Source organism: Bactrocera tryoni, chromosome 1, assembly GCF_016617805.1.
Source record: "Bactrocera tryoni isolate S06 chromosome 1, CSIRO_BtryS06_freeze2, whole genome shotgun sequence".
Lineage (NCBI taxonomy): Eukaryota > Metazoa > Arthropoda > Insecta > Diptera > Tephritidae > Bactrocera > Bactrocera tryoni.
This window is the reverse complement of record NC_052499.1, coordinates 54,603,023-54,628,121: the sequence shown is the minus strand read 5'-3', so window position 1 is coordinate 54,628,121 and position 25,099 is coordinate 54,603,023. Positions and strand designations below refer to the sequence as shown.

The following is a 25,099-nucleotide window of genomic DNA, read 5'->3' as shown; positions in this document are numbered from 1 at the left end:
AAATTGCCAAGGCTCTTTGTGATATCAAGCATTCTTTCAAGATTGATTTTGATGGGCTGCTTTACATGTATTTATAAATAATTATCTTACCTTTGTTTGTCTTCTCTCTTCAATAAGCATCTGTCATCTGGTAACTTTGTTTCAGACTGGAATTGAAATCCAAAAAATGTTTGAGTGCCACGCTAAAAATAAGTTATTTTTTGCAGTTAACTCAATCATTAATATCTTCCAGCATGGATTTGTCTCTGGTTTTAGTGATTATTGCCTGTCTATCTTCTCAGCTGGATTTCAAGTTGATTGTGTTTATAAATATTTTCTGAAGCCTTTTATAAAGTTTCACACAATATTCTAATTACAAAATTATTCTCTTTCCGTTGTGTAATTGTGTCACTCTATAAATAATATCAGGTCGATTGTGCTATGAGGCTTTTTGTTTTTACAAGAATCATAGCAGCCAATTCAAGTTACTGCGGATCCAGAGCATGTTTTCGAATTTTTGTTAGTCGAAAGTGTGTGGATCTTTATGCGCTAAGAGTCTCCAGTGACCTTACTAACATCAAAAATACACAAAATAAATTTGGATCAGGTTCTGGTTCAGGTTCTCCTCAAAAATTATAGGTTTTCGGGATATAATATTCGTTCTTTAACTTGCTGCCCTTTCGCCTTACTTTAGCAATATTCTGTAATAATAAATTTCCTAATTTCAATTATTTCAGTGATGACTAATTTATAAGCATCAAATCTCTTACTAACAATCAGTCTAAATATATGGGTAGGAATGAGAATTGCAATAATTGGCAATGCCTTGCAAAATGTTATGAAATTTTCCAATTTAAGTAACTTACTTAATTTGGAAAAATGGAATTTCTCATAATATTTTCTCCCACTAACTTACACTAACAACTCCCTAATTATTATTTTTCTGGAGTACTTTCCGAAAGCAATTATTAATCAGCAAAATAAATACTCAATGAAATGGGAAATATTTTTATAAGCTCATATTGCGAACTTCCGCCTCTTAATTGAAACAAACATTTGCGCATGAAACTGGTTTTGTGCCAAAAGCACTTAAGTACATATATATAAATAAACAAATTTTTGTTTAGAAAAGGTATAGGCAGGCCTATACAACTCACAAACGCTTTGGTCGCACCTATGACGACTTAAATATGAAACTAACTGCAACTAAATGAGCACTCAGGCGACTGTGTGTTAGTTTGTGACCATTACGCAGTAGTTAGTTGGTTCGAAGCCCGCTACAGATCGATACAGACAATTAAATTATGTTCTATCTTATTTTAAAGAATGAAACTGCTTATTTGAAAATCTATTAAATATTCAGTGAATCTTTAAAGCCATTGCACCACTCAATTGCCTAGTTTAGTATTGTTTTGATATAGAAACACGGCCACAAATCCAAAGCATTAATTTCAGCAAACGAGCTGCAATTTTTAAGTGCGTTGCGTTGAAGTGACTTGCCGCTAAAATGCAATGTAAGCACTTGTTTGTCTAGCGTATAGCGAAACCACAAACGCACACACGCGGAAGCCCCCGCGCACTTCGTCCAACTATCTGGGGAATAAAACGCATGCGCAACAATTGTTTGCGGCAACAGGCGATTGGGCCACATTGGCGCGTTTGTTTGTATATGGCACACTAAGTGCTAGTTTCGCATGCTCCGCGGCGTTTTTTGTTATCGTTTTAAAGAGCTTTATTTGTTTTTACACATTTGTGGGTTGGCGCTGAGCTGCCGGTCTGACGGCTTGGCGGCGGGTCTGGCCGATATACTATGAGCTATGAATTTGCTTTAAGAGCTGTACACACAAGTAAATCTGCAAATTTGCGCACAGACGAGGTGCGGTTTTGGTGTTGCCACTTGTGACGTAAGCGTTTTGCTTGGAGTCGCCGACTTTTTTTTTTAATATTGCTGCTTTTCGCCGCGTTTTTTGTTTGAAGTAGCTTGCGTGCTGCGAATATCCAAAAAAAATATTTTATATATATAAATATATATATAGTACATACAAGTATATCATATATTCTCACCAACTAACTTCATTAAACATGATTTTTATTTACACTGCCGTTGCACACCTTCTAAAATTTCAGTTAAGTGCGAGTACAGATATATGTATATATGTATATTAGTATTTACTCTACAGTTAAGTTATTATTATTTAATAGTGCTTTGCTTAGAGATAAAACCGCAGCTAATACCTGCCTAACCGCTAACTGAGCAATTGGAGCGTGAACGACACTATTCAGTTATTTATTTACGAACATTTTGCAATGCTCAGGCGCCGCTTAAAATACAAGCGTTAATTGTACATTCAAAGGCTTTTATTTATAAATTTATGTTGTAATGATTTTGTAACTGTTCAGTTGTGATTGCCTAATGTAGCATTGCCTCTGGTATAATTGAGCTCATTAATAAGGTAGACATAACTGTATATTCCCACGAACCACGAGCCTCACCATCTGATAGAATATATAAGTGCTTTTCAGACTTTAGATATACCATATGAAACACTATTGATAAACCATATATGGGATGGTACCATGTTTAGGATGGTATGTCAATAGTCTGAAAAGCGCGTATATTTTCTATTAGACTAGTATGACTCGTGGGAAATAATATTTTCGGTTGTTTATCAAAAATTATTTTTCGACGAATAACTATCACTACTTAAAGCGAAAAGTTATTTGTTGAATACTGACTCGGCTTTGTAACTGGGGAAAAAATCATAAAAAACAACCTTTTTTCAACAATTTTTTTTCGAATAAAAAATGAAATATTTTATTAAAATTTTGTAATGTTACAAATATGCACTATTAAAAAAAAATTGTGAAATTTTTGAAAAAAAAATATTTCAAACTCGGCCATTGCGACGCCATTTTGGGTGACTCCTCGGAGAAAAAGATACGCTCGCGTTGGCAGGATAACTCCTTACAAGATCATCTAAAGTGAAAAATACGTGTTTTAGTTAAAATCTTAACTTAGAATTTGGACGAAGAAAAAAACTGAAAACTGGATTTTTGGCAGATATTTTTACAAATAAATTAAAATTTCAGCGAAAATTTTGCGACAAATTTTTTTCAAATAGTTGTAATCGAAAAAAATCTTCCCAAAAGTCTTCAAAAATTGTAACTCAAAGACCTATGTAAAATTTCATGAAGATCGGTTGAATAGTTCTCGAGACACCTTACCAACCAACTTCAAAAACACAGTTTCGACGAAAACGCTTTTAAAGACAGGGTACTTATCCTAGCTAGCCTCAAGTGCACAAGTTCTCAAGGCCGTATCTCCGAAACTATTACTTGGATCAACTTGAAAATTTATGACAGTAATCTAACGTAATAAAAAAATCGATTGAAACCCGTAAACTCATGTAACCCCTTAAATACGTTACGACATTTTACCCCGAAGATTTAATTGGGACCTACCGCCCGCCATGTACCAAATCTAATGCTTCGAAAAAGAGAGATTAGGCTTGGAATACTGCTCATCAATTACCTCGAGATGAGAAATCAATTTCATTCGAAGAGTCAGAATAATTCTACGTATCTCAAAAAGCTTTTCGTCAATCTCAGCAACTTTTTTCTTTTGCTCTCAGACCTTAAGAAACTGCTTGCTGAAAGGAAATTTAGGAACATTGCAAGGAAATCGGCAAGACGCAGGTCTACATCGAAGCAATAATCTTAGGAAAGTAAGATACAAAAGAATATGCGGTTTGTGTTTTGGTGAAAAATAGCATACTTAGAATTAAAACAAAGCCCCTGCTCTGACGTCCAAAATATTTTCTACCTTCCAAACGAAAGCTTCAAATACCTGGGCAAGCGATGTTAAATTTGCTGAGAAATAACCAGGTTTTGTTGTAAATCAATTGAAGTTCTCGATAACAAGTCTTCAATTCGCTTGTGAAGATGTACCTACACTACACATTATGTAGTCTAGTCTGACGTAGGGATGCTCAAAAACACTAGGGGTATTCAGACCAGCTTTATTAATTCGTTAGTCGTTACTCAGTAGCTTTTTACGTGGGTTTTGTTTTTGTAAAATTAACAGATTATCGTTTACTGAGTAACGAAGTACCAAACCTGCAAGCATGATAGTTTTTCGTTACTTGGTAACATCACTCAGCTTTTTTGTTTAAGTTGTTGCCTCAAAAGTTAATTTAATTCTTCGCGAAAAAATACATTTGTTGTCTTCTACATATTAGTTCTTGACAATTTTTTCAAAAGTAAGCATATAATTTAATTGAATCAGCTGTTTTGGAAAAAATTTACACCCACCACTGATGTACAGCAAAAAGTATGTTCACAGTTAAGTGTTTTAACGAAGTATCAACTAACGAACTACCAGATTAACAAGTTCGGTCTGAATACCACTACTTTGTTTTTGGTAAATTTCAAATAGATAATTGCCAAGTCTTATGTGCGTTTATCTCTTTATTACCTCTGATACAGTAGTGTACTTGGATCTACTTTGTTAAACTTAGATAAGGTTAAAGCTCTATGACGATCAAGGTTTTCTTGAGACTTGGTTCCACTTTATGTTGATATAGCAGAAATTTCACTTGAAGCACTCAAGATCTGTCCATTAAAAGTACTTGTTACATAAATGTGAACTTTTGTTTTACTTTCACTTCTAGATTCTTTTTTGTAATAGTGAATCATTATATATTTACTTACAAGTATTCTCAGAAAAATCGCAAATCCTTTGACTGCAGTTTTTCTATAACACTCGGTTTATGGTCGACACAATCGATATTTGTCTACGAATATCTCTCAAACCTTTTATACGTTGTTTTCGCACGAGATATGCAGGATATTATGTACATTAGGGTGATTCAAAAAAAATTTTTTTTTTTTTTTTTCAATTGGTACTCGCAAAAATAGGTTCCTAGACACCTCTAAGAATGCCTCTCCAAATATGAGTTTTTAATTGTAACGGGAAGGTCCTCCGCCTAACGGTTTTCTATTTTTTCTTATTATCAGATAGAAAAATTTATATCTCGCTTCCAACTACTTGAAAAAATATCTTGTTAATTAGGTTTTGTAGGAAATTGAATGCTCTAAAGTATGGTCTCTTATGATTTTTTCGTAAACCCAACCGTTTAAAAGATATTAACAGTTAAAGTTTGATTATTTTTGAGAAAATTTTTTATTTCTTATTAATTTTATAACTCAATAAAAAAAATTATTATGAATAGATTTTTGGAGAGGTATTCTTAGAGGTGTCTAGGAACCTATTTTTGCGAGTACCAATTGAAAAAAAAAAAAAAAAAAAAATTTTTTTGAATCACCCTAATGTACATATGTACATATGTTAACCCCGCTAAGTCTTCTTGTTTGACTTTCGGTGTGTCAGAGCACCTGTAATAGGTTTCTGAAGAAGGTTTGTTCGTTGGCTAATTGGCGTAACTACGCTGGCTGATGCAAGCTGGACTTTATCACGAGTTTTACCCTGGCAACAAAAACAATAATTGAGCGTCTTCAAGTGGTTACAAGTGGAACAAAGCGCGAGTTACTGAGTTATTTCAAAGCAGATAAACAATATTTCGTACCATTTGAAGCACTTCCGTAATTGAACTCACGCTTCTAATCTTTTCCTCTTAAATATTTTACCAAACTAATAAAAAATAGCCGAAAAGCTCAAAAACCAACGCCATTAAGGCAACAAAGGAAGAGTCAAAGTTGACGCGGACGCCAATAGCTGATTAAGTGTACCATAAATCAAAAGTGTTGACAGCGAACGTTCATTCGAAACGCCGTAGAGTTGGAAGTACAAAAACGACAGAAAACGTAAGCTTGCAAGCCGCGAGCAAACAATTAAATAAATTTGCATACAGGTGTTCCTATTATTAAACATATATATCTTTATATTCGCATCAACCGGTAAACTATGAACAAATATATGAATACAATTTGAAAACTACCGCATAATTAATAACTCTGCTTTGCCAGAATTTTACATTCAAACAAGTGACAGCGTTCTTTGGCCAGCCGCCAAGCCGCCAAGCGCTCTGTGCTCGCCTATCAAGTGCGTCTGATCAACGTCACGCAGCGCCAATTCTAAACACTTGAAACCGGTATTGAAAACGATTTCATGGTCAATGTCAGTGAGTAAAATTAAAAAGTAGCAATTGTAAAGCTATTCGCCAAAAACCCGTTGCAGTAAAATATGATAACGGCATTTTTGGGACCACTTTTGTCTAATTTACCATGCAAATGTTTGAGATTTATTTCTGAATTAGGTCATGAAATGTTATCTCATAATATTAGCAGGAAATAATTATAAAAAATGTAGCAAAAAGGTCTGTGAAAGATTTAAGTTTAAGCAGACTTAAAATCAGGCATTAAATCATTCCTCAGTTTCAATATTTTGGTTTCCTAAATGGATTTACTAAGCGCTCTTTTCCATCGCACGTTTCTAATATCGTTTTGTTCAATTGAAATATCCTAATCCGATTTTTTTTTTCAAAGAGATCTATGGAAGAGGCTAAATATTGGCTCACAAATTATTCGTAATTCTTCTTAAAAATAAAAAATGTGTTTTATACAAATACACATAAGGCCACAAAATTAAAAAAGTTCGAAAAGCACGAGATTAGTTTGATATTTATTAATTATTAATTATAACATCAGAAGGCACCCCTAGAAGTCAAAACATTCTACATTTTAAAAGTTTCCCCAAATATTTAAAGATAAGAGCCATAGCTTTAAAATTTAATGAAGCGATCTTATAATGTTCTAATTAAAATTTAGTTTTCAAAAAAATAAACACACACTTATTTGGCAGAAAAATTATATGTTATAGAATAATAGAAAGGCTTCTTGAAAATAATTGAAGAATTAGCTTTTTCGTTGTTGAAAAAGTGGGGATATTCCAAGAGTAAAAAGTACAGAAGAACAAATACTCCAAATACTGTAAGCAAAAAGTAGTAAGTAAGTAGTAAGAATTTTCAATATAAATTTTGCTCGAATACCCATTTGTAGAAATAAGTGCATTCGGCGATTTTTACCATGAGTGAAATTATTCAACAAAAAAGTTCCATTAAATTTCATTTCCAGACCGGACCTCAACACGTCACGTCAATAAAATAAAGGAATTGGTGCTTGAGATTCGACGATTAATAGTCAGAGATCGAGCCTCGTTTGAATCTCGGATGGATTAGTGAAAACCATTTTGAAACATAACTTGGGCCTAAGAAAAGTTATAGTTTTCGAAAAACAGCGTCGCGTTAACGTCTGTAAAATAATGTATCTATGCTTACGACTCGCAAACAGACGATCAATTGGCCGAATATCGTGGCAAAGGTGAGCCGAATTCGAAAAAAACACGTCAAAGCAGGTCTTCGGTTATCGAGTTGTGATGCTCTCCGAATTCATTCCGTCCGGCTACACTGTCAAGAAGGTGTTATGCGTCGCTTACGCGAAGCTGTTTGTAAAGAGAGTTCGGAATTATGGGCCGAAAACTCTTCGTTTTTGCACCACGATAATGCACCGTCGCATGCCGCATTGATTCTTCTTGAGTTTTTCGCCAAATTTTCAAGCAATACCGTGCCGCAACCTCGGTATTTGCCTGATTTGGCTCCGTAAGACTTCTTGCTATTTAGCAAACCCAAATGACCGCTACGGGGAAACCGTTTTGAGTCATTTGAAGACATTAAACGTGAATAAGTACGCGCATTGAAGGCTATTCCGGAAATTGACTTTAACAATTGTTTCGAGGATTGGAAAAAACGTTGCCAAGGGAGATTACATTAATTATGAAAAAATGAAGAATTTTAATTTATGAACAAAGCCTTTTCTATTTTTTGCCCACACTAAATATGTCTAAGGTGTCGAAAGTGAAGATCACAGTTTCGTAAAATTATTTCTTTTATGGTAAAATTGATAGCGAAATGTTTTAGTTATTGACGTCATGAACGACTATTTACCAATCCTTTTAAACTTTGACATTTTGCCTCTTTTATATAACATTCTCGATATTTATATGAATGTATACGAAATGTTTATGTTTATTTGCAATATACATAACCTCCTCATATCATAGCATGAACTTGATGCGAAAAGTGCGTCACTTTGGCATTTTGCCTTTCAAGTGTCACTCTAAACGGATTTGTGGCCGCCTGGCTCGAGCCAAGCACATCACCTGTCAGCGAGTTGATAAATGAAGTGCGAACAATAAAACGAAAATAAAATATATGAAATAAAAGTTAACACAAAGTTAAGAAAATCGCTAGAAAATATTACGCTTCCTCATCAGAACTCCAGCATTATCGGCAAAGCTGAAACGCAGCCAGTATTCGAGGTATTCTGCTAAGCCTGAGCATGAGTGTGGATGTAGAAAAGCGCACATTGGAGGGTGTTGTTAAAAAAATAAAGCAACGCGGCACCAAAACTTTTCCAGCTGAGAATGTTGCCGCCGTTGTTTGCGGCCAATTGTGGTGTTGAGCATGTGAGTTGATGAATTACGCTGACCATTTAAGCGGGCGCGCACCTACTTGTTACTGCATATGTATATTTGTTTGTATGTATAAAAGCAGCGCTTAATGCGTTTGGCTTGAACATTTATTTATAACTTTGCCGTTCGACAGCTTTTGCGAGTTCGTTCATTTGTTTTTACTTTTATTTTTTGCCTTTTATTCATTAAACACTTAATGTTTATTTTTGTTGTTGTTGTGATGCTGTTGTTCATTGTTGTGTGCTTAAGTGCGCTCGGGTGCTGCCAACATTTGCTCTCGTAGTTCCGGTATGAGCTTAAATACCTGAACTCACACAAATATACATATATAACAGATGTCTGTATATATGTGTAGATGTATGAGTGTTTCGATTTACTCACATGCGGATACGTGTGGCTTCTACAGCAGATCTGCGTTCATTTTTTCCCGAGGTACGTGAACTTTTTTGCGCGCTCATAATTATTAGTGTTGCTGTCGTGATTACCGTTTAAATCCGCAACTCACTGAAGTACGTAAGTATGTCCGCCTTGTAGCGAAAATATTTTATGATGAGTCAGTGGCAAAATTTCTTGATTTATGAAGATTTATACAAACATATGTAATGCTTATAAATATATATTATATATGTACATGTATTTTACGTGAGTGCATTTTTATTTCCCCCTTTCTCAAGTAAATCACACAAAAGCTCGCACTATGAATTGTGTGTGTGTGTGTGTGCTTTCATTATTTGAAAATTATTTTAAAGCAGCTTATGCCCATATTATCTATACATACACAATAATCCTGTATATATGTAATAAATAAATGAAGAAAATATGAAGATACTATGAGCCGGCAAAGGCTTAAGCTCATTTCCTAAGAATTAATTAGGTTAGGTTAGTAAGTAAATGAAAGTGAAAGCTTTGCTTCATATATATTTCAATGTTAATTAAATATAAGTTTTAGGTGTCTCTAATGCCATGAAGCCCTAGTATATTAAAAATCGACAGAACTAATGCCAAAACAGTTTCTGTAAACTTTTGAAGTGATTCTTGTAGAGTTTGAGAGATGAGTCGCCAAACTTTGCAAACCACAATCCGCACCAAATGGTCGATTTTTGAGGATGCAATTACGTTTCCTGAACCACACGAGAATTTGACTCACCCTAATAATTTTGTTCGTTGACAAAGCCAATAAGCCATAAATTGGTCTCAACTGAGAATATGATTTTTCGGTGAAATCGGCGTTGAATCTTGAATAGTTTCCAAGCGTTGTAACAAACTTGAATGTGGCATGATGATATGGCAAGCTTTACTGAACACTCTGTCACGAAATTTGACACAAATCCGTAAACAAACACGGTCGCCTAGCTGTTGGTAGACGCTGCGTGTATTTGAGGCATAAAAACATTGAAAAATTAAAATTTGTATACTTGTGACAAAAAAGAACTCAGAAATTGTAAATAAAAAGCAAAATAGTCCTTGGAACACTTCTTCTAATCACTTTTTGGGATGTTCTGCAGCTTCTTCAGCGAATTTTGTTTTATCTCTTCGATGGACTAAAAACGGATTCCACGGAGAGGCACTTTCAGTTTGGGAAACTAGAAAAAATCACACGGAGCCAAATCTGATGAATACGCTGGTTGATCAATAGTTTTTTGTTTTAAATTCGATCAAAATCGTATTCTTTTAGAAAAATTTCATCTTTATCGGGATGAGTCGAGCAAGAACGCAGTTCATACCCAAAATTTACACCAAAATCATTCGACCGGACTCGCCAGAGATATCAAACACCATATCCTTCACTTTTTTAATATTTGGCATAGTAATTAGGGACAGACCTACCAACTGAGAAAAATAAATTATTTTGAAATATCATTTACCCGGGAATTTTTTCTATTGGACTTATAGTTTTTCCTAAAAATCGAGATAAACCGTTTTTAACCATTGACTTGTTCTTTGAAGTAGAGTCTGAATCATTGACCGCTTTAATATGATTTCATTGACTATAACTTATCTAACAAAAATAAAAGGGGTTTACCAAAAGAGTTTTAAATATACATATGTATGTATGTTACTTACTTCTGGAATCATTAGCAACAGTGCTAATTATCTTACCATTTCGGATAACGGAAGTAAGGGGTGAAACACACAATGTTTTAAGCAATATGAAGGCGGGAAACTACAAGTTAGGTAAAAGCTGACTAAACAGGCGTGTTTTTGGCTAGACACCAATTCCCTTATTCTCTAATAAGTTTATCATGAGTTAGAGTTCCAAGCTGCTATAAATGTATGGTATTCATATTTAAGTTTATGTGTATATATGTTGATATTTTCTACCATCGCAGGCTTACCATTAGGCTATTATGGTGAGCCAAATTAATATAGAGTTTGTGGGTTAAAATTAACGCTAAACCAAGAAAAAATATATCTGGTAATTCGGTGTTCTTTAAGAATCATCTGAAACAGTTTGGAAGTTATGGTTATTTTCAATAATGAAAATTTGTTTGTGCTATTTATATGGGCAACTTTAAATGCTCACTAAGAGAAGCGGAAAAAAGAGAGGTTATACTAGGAGCATAAAAAAGCCGACTTTTGGAAATGGAAAAGAATAAAACCCTATTCTAGCTAGAATTTAAAGTTTTAATAATATATTTAGACATATTTTCCACCACTATTGCAGTGATTCCGGCTTTCTCCGTCGATGAAACCTAAAAAAAATTCTCAACTCATAGATATTGTCCGTACATTGTCCTACGGTCGAAAAAGAAGGTTAAATAATTTACAAAATTTTTGAAAAGAGTTGATTTTACCCAAATTTTGGTAGTTTTTGTACTTTCAAAATTATATGAAAAACTGGTATGTCATTCTATGTAGAACTATATACAGAACATGTGGTGTGTGATAAGTGATCGGGGCATTTATCGGCGAATAATCACTTAAACAAATTTGAAAACTTTGGTTTAAAAAAAAAAATGGGTTAAAGGTCAACTGATGAAGTTGATTGAGCTGAGGGTATACACTTTAAATGGCTTTATGACAAAAACTAATTGATATATTGATTCAAAACCTTAGTATGCTATTTTTATAGGTATAAAATATTAAAATATGAAAAAACCGATGATCGTTTAATTTCACACAAAGTTTTAGGGTGATCACGGTGACAGTTCAAACGCCATTGTTTTCTCCAGTAGCTTTCGATATTGATGAGGAGGCTTCAAGTATCGTTATAGCACTTTAAGCCTGTTACGAATCTGTGGTGGGGAATAACATATATTCTAGTAATATCTAGTATGTTTTCACCACAGCTTAGGAAAAAAAGAAGGTATGACGCTTTATAACTCGTTATCGTTTCAAATATTATTCGCATTTTCCAAAGTAGAAGTTAAGAAATCTATTTCACTATAAGTCTCCTGCCATTAAATTTAAACCACCTTTCCATAGCGCCGTCCTTAAACTCAAGGTCACCAAATCGTGTTTAATTTCCATTTCGTTCTCCGCCCGTTTCAGGGCTAAGCCAGGCAATTACTCCGCTGTCATCGAAAATGCCGCCCAACCAACGGCTTTGAGCCATTAATGCGTTCATGCGATGCACACGACGGCGGCTTCACTTTCGATGGCGATAACGTGATCGTCATGTAAACGATGTCATTTGTAATACAACAAAAATTGCAACAAAAACAATAACATTAATGGCAACAACAACAGTAGGAACTGTGCTAACGAGAAGCGTACAACAACAACAGCGAGGTAACACCTGATCGACAAGCGACACACGCCAACAACAACAAAAACAACAACTGAAATTGCAGTAACAAAACAGCAATAACAATATATGTATGTTTAAGGCCGTCGGCGCAACCAAAGAGACAAGCAAATAGCAAAAATTAAATGAACATTTGGGCGCGTTCGGCGTTGCATACAAATAGACGCACCCATACATACACAGCAACATAAATGAGTGTTCATATATGTCCACATGCACGTAGCGCCTTGCTCAGGTGTCTACTCACGTGTGTCGTAATGACGCTGTGACTTTGTTGTTGTTGTTTTTATTTCACCGCTTCACGTTATTGGGGTTTTCTGTGTTAGCTCACAGCTCCGAAAAGGGTTATCAGCTCTGTGGCTGTTGTTATTGTCATGTTTGCACACCGATTTTGTAGGTGAAGGCTTTGTGCCAATTCAAGCGGCAATTAAATTCACGTCAACAAACACGCATCAACGGCCAGCGAACGCCAGTGAGAGCCAAGTGACAAGCACTTTTGCCCAGCGTCAAGCGCTGATGGCACGTTGTCGCGCCCGCTCTTGCCGTCTGTATGTATGTGAGTGTGAGGCAGCTGTTAACGGTGTTTTTATTATTATTGTGGCTTGGCAAGTGGCGTGCTGAGGTCGCTGGGCAAGTGACTACCACATATGATTGTGGGATTTTATCTTTGTTGATATGCTTGCTTTGCTGCTTGCTCGCTGTCCGGCAGAATCGCGACGGAAAGACAACACACTGAGTTGTGGGGCTTGCAAAGCTATTTTTTCTGAAGTCAGGTGTGGTGATAACACACTGATTTTTCAATTCTCTGAAGAAAGCCGGAAGTTCATTATATATAAATTGTATCGGTAGTAATATATAGATCTCAGCTACGATCTGTGGCCAGAGAAAAATAGATTAGCCATAAATTCAGATAAATCTGAGCTAGTTTTATCTAACAAAAGATATAAGATCTCTGACATTACTCTCCCCTTGTTGGAGATCGGTATTCTCCGACCCGTAGATCGCGTGAAATACTTGGAGCTAATCCTTGATTGGAAGTTCTCGAGGAAGCTAAACATCGAGGAAAGAATGAGGAAGGCAAATGTCACCTTATATTCTTGTAGACGAGCAATTGGGAAAAATGGGGTCTCTTACCAAAAGTGGTGCTCTACTCTACCAGATCACTGCAAGGCAGAACTTTCTTCGGCTCACATATCTGCGAGAGATTTGTGGACGGGACGAAGCCGTTGTAAGAGGGGTGCAGTGAGTTTCTTTATGGACGTATCAAAGTTAAAGAGGAGAGTAGGAGGTGGAGTCTTGTGTCAGGAGCTCTCCATCAATTCTAGTTGCAGATTAGCAGACTACTGTAGCTTCTTTCAAGAGGAGGTGTCTGTCCGCACTCAGCGGAATTACTGGCAACTGCAAAACCGATGACCTGTCCAGGGAGGGCACTCTTTCTTCAATTTGATGTGATTCTCCGATGTCTGCTTGATTCTGGCGAAGGGATCATTGTACCTCCAGTGAGCTTAGAAAACGGTGTTTCACAACCAGATCCAGATCCTTCTGAGCCGGAGTGAACCCTATGGGGTCGTCCAAACTACGGGCTTTTAACAAGTCAATCTCACCACAATTATAAGTATTCTGACTGTGTGGAGGAAGGAAAGGAGAAATCATCTTGTCACTTCCTCAAGCTTTTTCTAGACTAAGATTGAAATATCTTTGAAATCATGATCGATATTTCGTTGATCGATGAGAATCTGATGATATATCTTTAAGGAATTTCTGGATAAAACAAAGTACGAATTTCTGTTCGAGTCTGGTCGTTTATTAGGAGGGTATGGTTCGATCTGTCGTATTCGTTATACAGCACGTCTGATTTTTACGAATACTTGACATTTAAGAGGGATACTTCATACAGTCTTTAGAACTGCGAAGTTCTTAAATATCTGAAATGAGTTCTAGATAAGCCCGAATAGAAGAAGAGAAAATTGGCGTATCATGTCTACTTTCCTGCAATTTCGTTCACGTGCCTACTAATGTTCACCCGGCTCGCATATGATGCCAGTAAGTTGTGCCCTGTGACTAAGGTAACAACCGACCGGCAGTCTTTTCGAGCGCGTATGACTAAAATGCACGCTAGTTTCGTTCGCATATGACCAATTCGAATCTACATGTCCCTAAGATATTCCATCTCACCTTGATCGGTCTGACAGTGCTTTCGGAAAGCGTATTACCTGTACTGGTTCGGTAGCCAGACGGATGATACTTTTGTCAATCTTAACAGCTATTTCGTTTCCTGGAATGTTCTTGTTGTCCCCCATTGCTGTTGGAACCCCGTATTTTAAAAGTTTAGAATTGGTTTTTATTTACTTTATCGATTTATAAGCCGAAAGCAACATTCGTTGAAAAATATTTGGGTTTACTGATCGCTTAAGTGATTTAGCAGTTTGAAAGATATATAAGTTTATTCCGACAGAAAAGTGACGATAATTTCCTTTCGTTATATGTGAATTTCTGAGACCCCAATCCATAGAAGATTCATAAAGTTTTGATAAAATCTGCTTCTGATTATGACACCTTAATCCCAATTGTTCATATTGATGTAACCTTACCTGAACGGTCTGAGGCTACTTGTATTTACAATGTGAGGCAAGTAGGTTAGTTCAGGAAGCGATTCATAATTATTTCGTGATTCTTTGGCAGATTTTTGGGATTGCAATTTGCAGGTGAAATGTTAGAGAACCTATCCATTTAGAACTACAGAACACATTCAATTCTTTTTTTCAGAAAATCGACTTACCCAGTTTTCGCTAACAGATATTTAACAGGTTTGAAATTTTTGAGACAGTGCAAAAGTATACAAAAATTTCACAAAAATAAAAACCGAACTGGATTGATAGTTTTCAATAGTACCGCAACTATTCCGTATTTATCTACTAAGTTCACTAAATATATAAAATTTTTATTTCTAGCCATCACTATCAGACAAAGGAGGAACTGACATAACAAAGAAATGCTGAAAATTTGCAAAATAAATGCCTGTCCGAATGGCACACTGGGCCTACACCTGAGTCGAGCGCCCTGGGATCCCTATCCGTGGGTGAGTGGTATACAGGAGGGCTCCAGCGCGGAAGAAGCCGGCATGCGCGTCGGTGATACAGTGCTGGAGTTCAATGGCAACGATGTGTTGGGACAGAAAATTTTTGAAATTGCAAGTAGAATACGGGAACATTGGCAGAGTGGTGCAACCGATGTAAGCGTGGTGATTTGGCGCAATCAAGCGGAGGAGGTCAGCAGCTGCAGTGAGGACAATGATGAAGATTATGAAGAAGCGAGTGTAACGAACAGTAGTGATAGTGAAACGATGGCGTCACAGGTGGAGGGGCAACGAAAGGTGAGTGAAGTACGTTAGAGTTATATTTGTTAAGGGTTCAATAACTCCTAAGTTAGGTTGGGTTAGGTTAAAAGGTCGCTCATAACAGATATCTTACGTGGACATCTTAGAAAACCGCTCCAATAGGGTATCCAATATAGTTGGTCATAAGATCCTCTAAACTCAGCAAAGTTCTTTGGACCTATCACCAATTTGTCTTTGGTTCTGCCGAAGGTAAGACTGTTTCAACTTCAGTCTTCCAAAGACTGCGAAAGAAAGGGAGAAAGCGACTGGATGCTTCCAACTCATCTCCATACAAGTTTGACATCTTGTGTCCAACTCAACTTTTAACTTGAACCATGAATGTGTTGGACAACGCATTGCGGAGAGCTGAATTTTTGCTAAGGGCAAGTAGTTCAGTAGATCTCCTGCTTTCTATTCAAGCACAAAAAGGATCTTGCACTAGTACATTAGCGGATCGTTGACCTGCCTTTGGGCCAGTGCTAGAATATGCTAATGGAGATCTAACTCGTTCCCATTGAGAAGTGAGTGGAGCAGAGGTGTCCCCTCTGGCTGGCTTATCGATTTAGCAATTACCAGCTATTCCGCTATGGCCGGGTACCCAAACGAGTCTGATAATGAAGAGGCTTGAAGCCATTTATAGTGAGGACAGTTTTGAGCGCAAAGTTAGTGAGCTCAGCGCAATTATTGCCGCTCTGTTGTCGGAGCGAATGCTCATCTCCCTAAAATAGGCTGCTGCCAGCAAAAAACACTACTTCTCTCTTAGCTTCTTAACATACGTGCAAAAGTTCACTGCGCCTCTTAGTCAGCGACTACTCCCCATCCACATATGCCTCATCGGTATGTGAGCATATTGAGCTTGAATCAGCAATTTAATTGAAAGAGTAGAGAACTTCAGCGTGTCTTTTTTGGACTCCTTTATGTACCCAGGTTCCTTGAGTCTGAAAGCGCCTCTCGCAACATCATACCTGTCATTATTTTGCTAATGTTGGAGTAGTCCGCAGACGCTGATGAGGGCTGCTCATTGGACATATTCAAGCTTCTTGCTAATGTAGCTTTTTCGGGTCTCCTCCTACAGAGCAACATACTATAGAACATATTTGGCTACAACCTATGACTTTTTTAAAAGTTGTCTATATTTCTCTCAAAATTACAATGATTAAGTCTTGAAGGCCTCGATCAACAAAATAAAAAGATCGTGTACATTCTTGGGTGATGACTTCGCACTGCACCGGGGATACGAATAAGCTAGTGTACCCTTTTCGTGTCTGAAGACGAATACCCTATAGAGAATTATTGCCAAGTACCTGCTGAATTTTTTTGAAGTTGAACCTTGAGCTTGAATTCCTAATTCCTGAGTACACAATAGGGAATTAAATTTCTTTTCCGACCCAACAAAGCTACTATGTTTAAGTCTTGATGATCTCGATGAACAAAATGGACGGTGCACATTCTTGAGTGATGAGATGATGAGGACAATATCAAGGAATTTTCTGAACAATTCTGGAAACAGAAAGTTTAGAAAATTTTGTATCATACAACATATCCTTTTATGAACTGACTTCACCAAGGAAGGAGTTATTTTCCAACGTTAAAATTAGTCTATGCAGTCAAATTACGCAAAAAGTTTGGTTAGGGTTTGGGATTGGTTCATTTGTTTAGCCTCACAGCCACTCACGGGCACAACTTTCTACTCTCTTTCAGAGTTGACAATACTCGTATTATCGCAGCTTTTGACGCCACTAAGTTTCTAAAAAATCAGTGAAGGAACTCTTCAGTTCATTTTTGCCAGATTTAATCTGCTTTTTTAAGACAATTTCGACTCTTTTTTAGAAACTAAAGCAACATATCGTCAACTAAAATGTAAAATAACGTAACATTACTTTTCAGAAGTTTACAAGTGAAGCAAAATATAGAAAATACTCATATTGACCCAAAATGTGTGTTTCGGTTATAAACTGGTTATATATTGGTTATCATACAGTCATATTGAGACAATATTAGAGTTTTGGTTATAAAATGGTTATATATTGGTTATTATATCTGACAGCGATTTTCGACTTATTTGAATTTACGTTGTTTAGCATTTTAAGCGATTATATGTATTTCAGAAATGGCTACGTCCAGCTAGCACCACAGCAACTCAAAGCTTTTTGGCCTAACGGCTTCTTTTTCACGCCAATATAGATTTTTTTTACTGTACTTTTTTTACTGTTGCCAGAACTTCACTACGTGTCGAACATGTTGCAACTTGCACGCGATGCATGCATTTTGTTAGCGTTTCTTTGTTGTTGCAATACGTTAATGACTTCTTCACGCAATCTTCATTAATTAAGGTAGTCATCACGCTTTGCTATTACATAAATGCCAGAGAGTCAGCTACATGTTTGTTGTTGTAATATGTTTTTGCAAGCATACGACGAGAATGTGGGTCAGTCGTGCCTCTGCAACGGCATTAAACGCTTCGTTTGTTTCCAGCCATAACGGTAGCACTTAGCATTGGCTGTAAGTTTTTCACGCATAGTTAGCGAAGTTATTAATAAACCGTTTAACGGAAACACACTCAAGGTCACATTACCATATGAGCAGTTTTAGGTTAGAAAGGCAATAAACCGTTCGCAAAAGTTACGAAATTTGAAAAATTTAAAAATTTATGAAAACAACTGTAGTGCATAAGCGCGAAGTATTGTAAATAATAATACTTGAAAAAGTCAACATTACATTGTAGGGATGAAGACCAGCGCTCTCATTCAATTGAGGAAATTTAGCTTATGAACAACGGCCTAAACCGATTTGAAGGACTTTCAGTGTATGCGAGCATTACCCAAATACAAATTTAATTATGTCAGTATGAGCAGCAAACACGCATACATACATTCATATACATGAGTAAATGCGCTCAGCAAACCAGCAGCCATCCTGCCGCTCCGTTTGACTTGAGTGCAGCAGCCAAACAACTTTATTGAATTATCCATGCAGAGGCAATATATTGACTGTCATTACGCTGCATTACAATTTAATTGACCTAAATATGCAAACGTAAGCCATAAACAACCAAGCACATACGCACACACACACACAAACACACTCGATTGTTAATCGCCAAAGGTTTCTAGGCTTCTGAGAGGAGAGTGAGTGAGTTCATGAAGTGGGGCGCATATCAATTTCAATCAATTATCAAAATCTGCCTCACGCTGCTGTCGCACGCTTTGAATATTTACTTAAGACCAAAAACAAAGCGGTCATTGTGCATAAGTAGTTGTAGATAGAAGTAAGGAGGTGGTTTACTCGATTAATATACGCCAAGTCTCCCCTAAAGGGCTTACATATAAAATGGGTAAAATAGTCAAACAATTAACGGCACTTAGAGAAAAATATTGAGATCCGTTCAAAATTCTAGTTAAAACTATATGGATAGATATTAAACATGATATTTACTAGTGAGTATAAGTCTTACTAGTTCGCTTCGCACCTAGTCCATAATTTTTTTTAGACAAATTCGAGATTCCAGACAATAAATAAAGCTTTAATATTACATGCGCGACTAAGTTTTCGCAGAAAATCTTCGCTGCATCTGACGAATATAGCGTTTAAGCGTTTCTAGGTAGGTTGTAACGGGTTTTGCAACGTGAGGCCGAGTGTTGTTGTGCAGCAGACTCATCTTTTCGTGCTTCTTCCGGTATTGAGGTCATAGAGAACCAAAATTACTTGTTTCCGAATCACTCCCAGCGCAATTATTCGCTTTTAAATGCCATGGGTGGTGACTCCCACTGCTGTAGCAAGCTCTTCTTGTATGTGCCATGGATTCTCGTCAAGCAGCGAGACGAATATTCTTAACGATTTCGTAGGTTTTTGGCCTTATTTAATGCGGATTGTCGTTAATACCGAAATCGCCGTCTTGGAAGCTACGAAACTAATCACTGTACGTTGTTTCACTTGAGGCAGCACCTCCGTAAACTTTCTGTTGTTTTTGCTTCAGTCGCCTATTTCTTAAACTCAAAGAAGAAAAGAAAATCAACACTTCGCGCAAATGACGATTATTTGACAAGATCGCACATTATTTTTCAAATGTCTTGGTTAGGTTCATCACGTTTTGCATATATCGATATCGATATCGATCACCACTAACTGTTGCAATCTTACTCAAGTGGCGAAAGGTTTTCAGTAAAGTGCTTGCTGCAGCTCAGTAGGATGAAGGCTGAATGTTTTGATGAAAGAGTTCATTAGAGCAGACTTTAAAGTTTGTCAGAGTATTTGCTCCGTACTCTTAAACAGCCAATTTCACCAAACTCATGTATTCGTGTCACATATTCCTTATCTATTTACTTTCGTAACATTTTAGGACATATTAGAGGAGATAGAGCAAGATACAGTAAAAGTTGCCATATTTATTGATAGCCTAAGTATTGATATGATCTTAGCAAAATGAGTAAGTCCTGTAAACGACTGTTTGTCGCAGTTTCTAATTATAAGCTTAGTCTTATCTTATTCAAAAGTAGTATGTATACGCTTGAGAATAATCTATAGCTTTGGCATGCCACTGGGAGCCTTGAAAGAGTTTAGGTAGGCGTTTAATATTCAAAATTTTAAGTTATGAAATCCAAATATCTTTATGAATAAACTCATTTATTGAGAGCGTTTCTTCGTTATAGAAATATTTATTATGCGAAATCTTCAAAATTCATAAAAAATAAAAAAAATATTTCTAAAAAAATTTAACGATTTTAAAAATAGCGGCCAGTCTACTGCCATCGATATCAAATCAAGGTTTATAAGAGTTCGAGAAAATGAGCTGACCATCACTCTGATTAGAGACATGTTAAGATGTGTATATTTATGTGTTTGTTTATGTTTTTAATCACTAAAGAATCACGCTTTGATGAAGGCATTCAATTTTCTAATGTTTACTACTTCGAACAAGTTCAGCGGGTCGAATATGTCGCAAGCTTCTAGACTTGTTGAAACATTAGTCGACGGACATCAGGTCCTGAAGTTGGTGTCAGATCTTGGCACTGGACCTATTATTTGGTACTGTTGTTCAGTTTCAGGAAATATATTGAATTTTTGGAGGATAACAAAATTCAAATGTTTAGCGAATGCCATGAATCTTACCCGCTTTTTCCCTTCTCCAAGAACCGAAAACGTGAACAAAAATTCATCAAAATATAGATAATAAACTTTTTATGCCCTTTTATTTTATATTTTAAGCCTAAGAACATCTATTTGAAGGCGAGCTAAAGTGAGAAGGCGAAACATCCCCTACATAGGGTTATGCGCTGAGTTTGGGACCCGCCACGTAAAAAAACACCCCTAATGAAAAGGAACAACAAGCCTCGGATGAGTGACTGCGCCACGTCGCGAAAAGAAGAAACGACTGGCGCGCTGTTGTAAGCTCGGCTATAATCGCGTAAGCGGTATCTACGCCAATTAAGAAGAAGAAGAAGAAACCGCCAAGAGCTAAAAAAGTTCTTCTTTGAAATAGGAAGAAAGCTTTTTGTCCATGGAGGTATTTCACATTTCTGTTAGGTTTCTATAAATAGTACTATACTTACCTATCATTTTCATAACAAAAAAGAATTTACGCTTGCAAATTTCTACATACCACTTCATTTATTTAGCCAGCAAAGTCTCAGTTAGTTACAGCTCAAAGGATTTACTCAATAATATTTTATTTTTCGTATTTAGTACCACAATATTTTCTCTCCAATCAACAAAAAGTTGAAAAATACTAAAATTCCCACCGTGAGCTCCTTAATTGGACAGATTTATTTAGAAACTTTCCGAAATTTCTACTCAAAAATTTACTTTGCTTCTCTCTCTCTTTTCATGTGAACACGGCGACTTTGCAACTTTACATTGCGGCGCATATTTGCAGCGTGTGCAGCGGGCGCATCAGCAGCATTCCAGCATTAATCAGCAGTCACTGCAGAAGTTCGCCACATGCCTGCAACACATTGCCCAATTATTGGAGTGTCCTGTTTGCCTTGAGGTAAGTGGCATGCCTTGCATATCGATGAGTTGGCAATAGTTTGTGGGCAGTACGAAGGGCGGCGGCGGACAGCCGTAGCATACAGTTAGGTTTGTTGCACGCCTAGTTGCCAGCCATGGCAGTAATTTATGGTTGGCGGAGAGGGCGAGGGGGAGTGGGCACACTTTGTGTTCATGCATATTTGCGCGCATTCAGTATGTTTAATAAATGAGTAGGGGTGTGTGTGTCTCTGTGCATGAGTGAGTTTGCATGAGTGTTTGAGTTAGCGTGTTTGTCTATTTTTGTTTGCTTATAAGAGTGTGTGTATTATTTGAGTCCTTAACGTGCATAGTTAGGCAATGATAGCGTCAATATGAGTCAACTTGCATGTATGAGTGTGTTTGTACATTTCTGTATGTGTGTGTGCCTACGCCAATTTAGCTAGTTAAGCCGTTTAGCTGCGTTGCGGGCCGAAGCGGCGGCGGCGGCGCGCAGTAGTCAACCGGTCAACTATTAGCTCGAACAATTGATAGCGCATACATATACAAAGCACCCATGAGTGTATGTGTGTGTATGTGTCCTTGTTTACATATAAGTATATGTGTTTGCAGTGGATTGCAGTCACAATTGCTAATCACAGCCTTCGCATTTGTGTTTGTATTTGCTATTTACTTTAGTCGCTGCACGCGTTGCAATTGTTATTGTTTGTTTTGCAGCGCATTGCCAAAAAACGAGAACAAAAATCTGCGCAAAAACACACGCAAAAGTCTTCAAAAACAATATTATGTACACACTTGATATTTCATTTGTGTGCGTCAAACATACAAACACACATATACGAATACAAACACATACACACACACTGAGGGGGCATATATGCAAGCGCTCGCTTGCTTTCAGCGGCAAATTGGGATGCCATGCGCTAAGTAAATATGAACAACTACAACAATAGCGCATATGTGCATGTTTGTATGTGTGTGTGCCTAACTAACAAGCACGTCTAGCGAAATTAAGTTTGGCTTTGCCGGCGTGCAAACTTTTTGCGTGCACAGTTTTCCGCGCTGTTGTTTACTTAGCTCCGTGTTTCCATGTGCATTTCGTGAGCTTGCGTTACTCGTGCTACAAAATAATGCACAAACACTTGTGCACTCTCAGCGCACCTGAACTAACACTAACACAAATAAAACTGCAACAACAACAGCCAGAACGAAAAGTTAAACGCGGTCTGCGCAATCAATTTGGCGAGCTGAAATATGAGGCCATTGCGCTGTTGAATTCTTTGCACGCCACGGCGTATGAGTAACACTTGCAGGAGCACTGTTGATATGGGCATGAGGGTTGGCATGGCGTATGAGTAACATTTGTTTGGTAGCTGCTTGAAGAAATCTAATGAATATGATTGCAGTGATTGCAGCTGACTTTGCATATGCTAAATTTAGGAAAATAGCAGATATTGAGTTGAAATAATAATGCCATAATGATCAGAAAACGAACTAAAGTATTTGAATGTAGAGAGTGGTAGAGAGTGAGAAAGATGGAGCAAAGAAATGAGGTTTCCCTCAAATAGGTAAACAAGGTACGCAGTCACATATTTTCAAGTTCAATTTTGCTATTTTTTTAATGAAATACTTAAGAATCCCCTGAGAAAATTTGAGTTTCTGGAATTATTTGCAGAACGTACATAAATTGTCTTCCTTTTTGTTTCTTTGGGTGACAACAGCAATAAACACTAATAAATATTTTTAGCACTTATAAAAACTAGAATTAGTTACTAAATAATTCAAAATTAAATTTAGAAAGCAATATCATGAAGTTTAATTATTGGTTAAAATTTTTATGAATAATTATAATTCTGAAATTTTATGCACATTTCGTAGACTACGAAGAAGTTTTCTACCCAATCTATTGTCTAGTAGGGGCCGCTGAGATGTTAATTGGAGACCCAGTTGGATTTAGCTCAACACACCTAAGGCATATTAGAAAATATTTAATAAAAAAAATATATTATTTCCGAACGCAAAACATTTCCACTCACATGAAAATAAAAGAGATGTCCGAAAATTTGGCTTTTTGTAGTCAAGTTTTTAATACTACCTACAAAGCTTAAAAAAATCTATTAAAACTTAATATTCTGAATAATATTTGAAACTCTTTTGAAATACTGTAAGAGATCCTCTTCTGTCTTGACACTATATTAGCACCAATGTGACTCAATGCTATAGGCAATATTCGTCAGTTACTGAAGGCTGTCAAATAAACAAAGGTAATAGCACTAAAGGCAAGTCCATTTGAGGAAGACCTTAAGGTCTAAAAGTCTCTCGTTTTCATATTCTTCTGACGTACCTAAATAATTTTGCAAGCAACACAAGACTAATATCTTTTTGAGGCTACACTCTTAGTTAGCGAGATCTGCTTCGAAAACAAAATACTTTCCTTATTGCATATACAGGGGTTTCCAAAATCATTAAAGAAATTCAAATGTTTTTTATTTAATGAGAAGTAGAGTCGATAAAAATAAGTTCTGAAGTTCTGAATATAACATCAACATTCAAATGGCCTCCATGACTCCTATTTCAAGAACGAATTTGACGAATTCAATTTGAATAGCACGTTTAGTATTGCCTTCTAAAGCTTGAAGAGGGTCTGGTTTATTGCTGACAACCAATGACTTCAAATAACCCCAGAGGAAGTAGTCTAATTGTGTTAATTCACAACTAATTGAAGGCCATTCAATGTTACAATTTTTGAAATAATCGAGTCTCCAAAGTTTTCTCGCAATAATTCGGTTGTTAAAAGTCATGTGTGGCACGTAACCCCGCCTTGTTGGAACCAGGTGTTGTCAATATCAAGTTCTTCGATTTGCGGTCATAAAAAGGTGGTTATCATCGATCCATACCGCTCTCCACCACCAGGGTCATTTGAAAAGAAGTAATACATCAAGATATCAGTTCAGGTGAATGTACTGGTTGTTCATGAATAATTTTTGGATTTGCTTCGCACAAGTTTGGTTTTTTTTTTTACCACGCCACCAGATGAAAATGATGAATAATGAAAATGAGCTGCGTTGAGGCTGAAATTTTTTTTATTTTCTAAAAGAAATCGTTATACTTTTCAAGTTATTCCAAGGCAAAATCCACATATACATACATAAAGAGCAATAAATACATTCTTTCATACCGCTAAATTATTAAATAATAATATGTTTAGCGAAACTCATCAAACCTTCTCGATTAATATCAATGGAATTTACTGCAAATAATTAAAGTGCAATGCTTTCGTATTCTCCTGCAATTGGGAATATTACATTAACAAACAATTAAAATTATTTGCATTCCGAATGGGAAATAAGACAGCAAGAAGGAAATTATTGCACGCAGCTTGAAGAGATGAAACACACTAACACACTAACACACATATATGCAACTGAAGATGTTATCCACACACATACATTATCAGAATAATGTTTACGCACAGATATCTAAATATCAGGGCCAGCGGCATTGTGTCTGAGAATTCGAAAGCACAATTTCGTTCAAATCAAAA

At 36.6% G+C, this 25,099-nt stretch overlaps 1 protein-coding gene across 1 annotated transcript in view; it reads left to right on the top strand.

The window, feature by feature from the left end:
- The window catches only part of LOC120778914, a 61,834-nt gene that overhangs the window by 2,996 nt on the left and 33,739 nt on the right, over positions 1–25,099 (top strand). Inside the window, exons 2-3 of the mRNA XM_040110964.1 lie at positions 15,167–15,531; positions 21,488–21,577. Of these exons, the coding sequence (XP_039966898.1) occupies positions 15,208–15,531; positions 21,488–21,577 (414 nt within the window). The 5' untranslated portion in view covers positions 15,167–15,207. The remainder of the gene's footprint in view (positions 1–15,166; positions 15,532–21,487; positions 21,578–25,099) is intronic.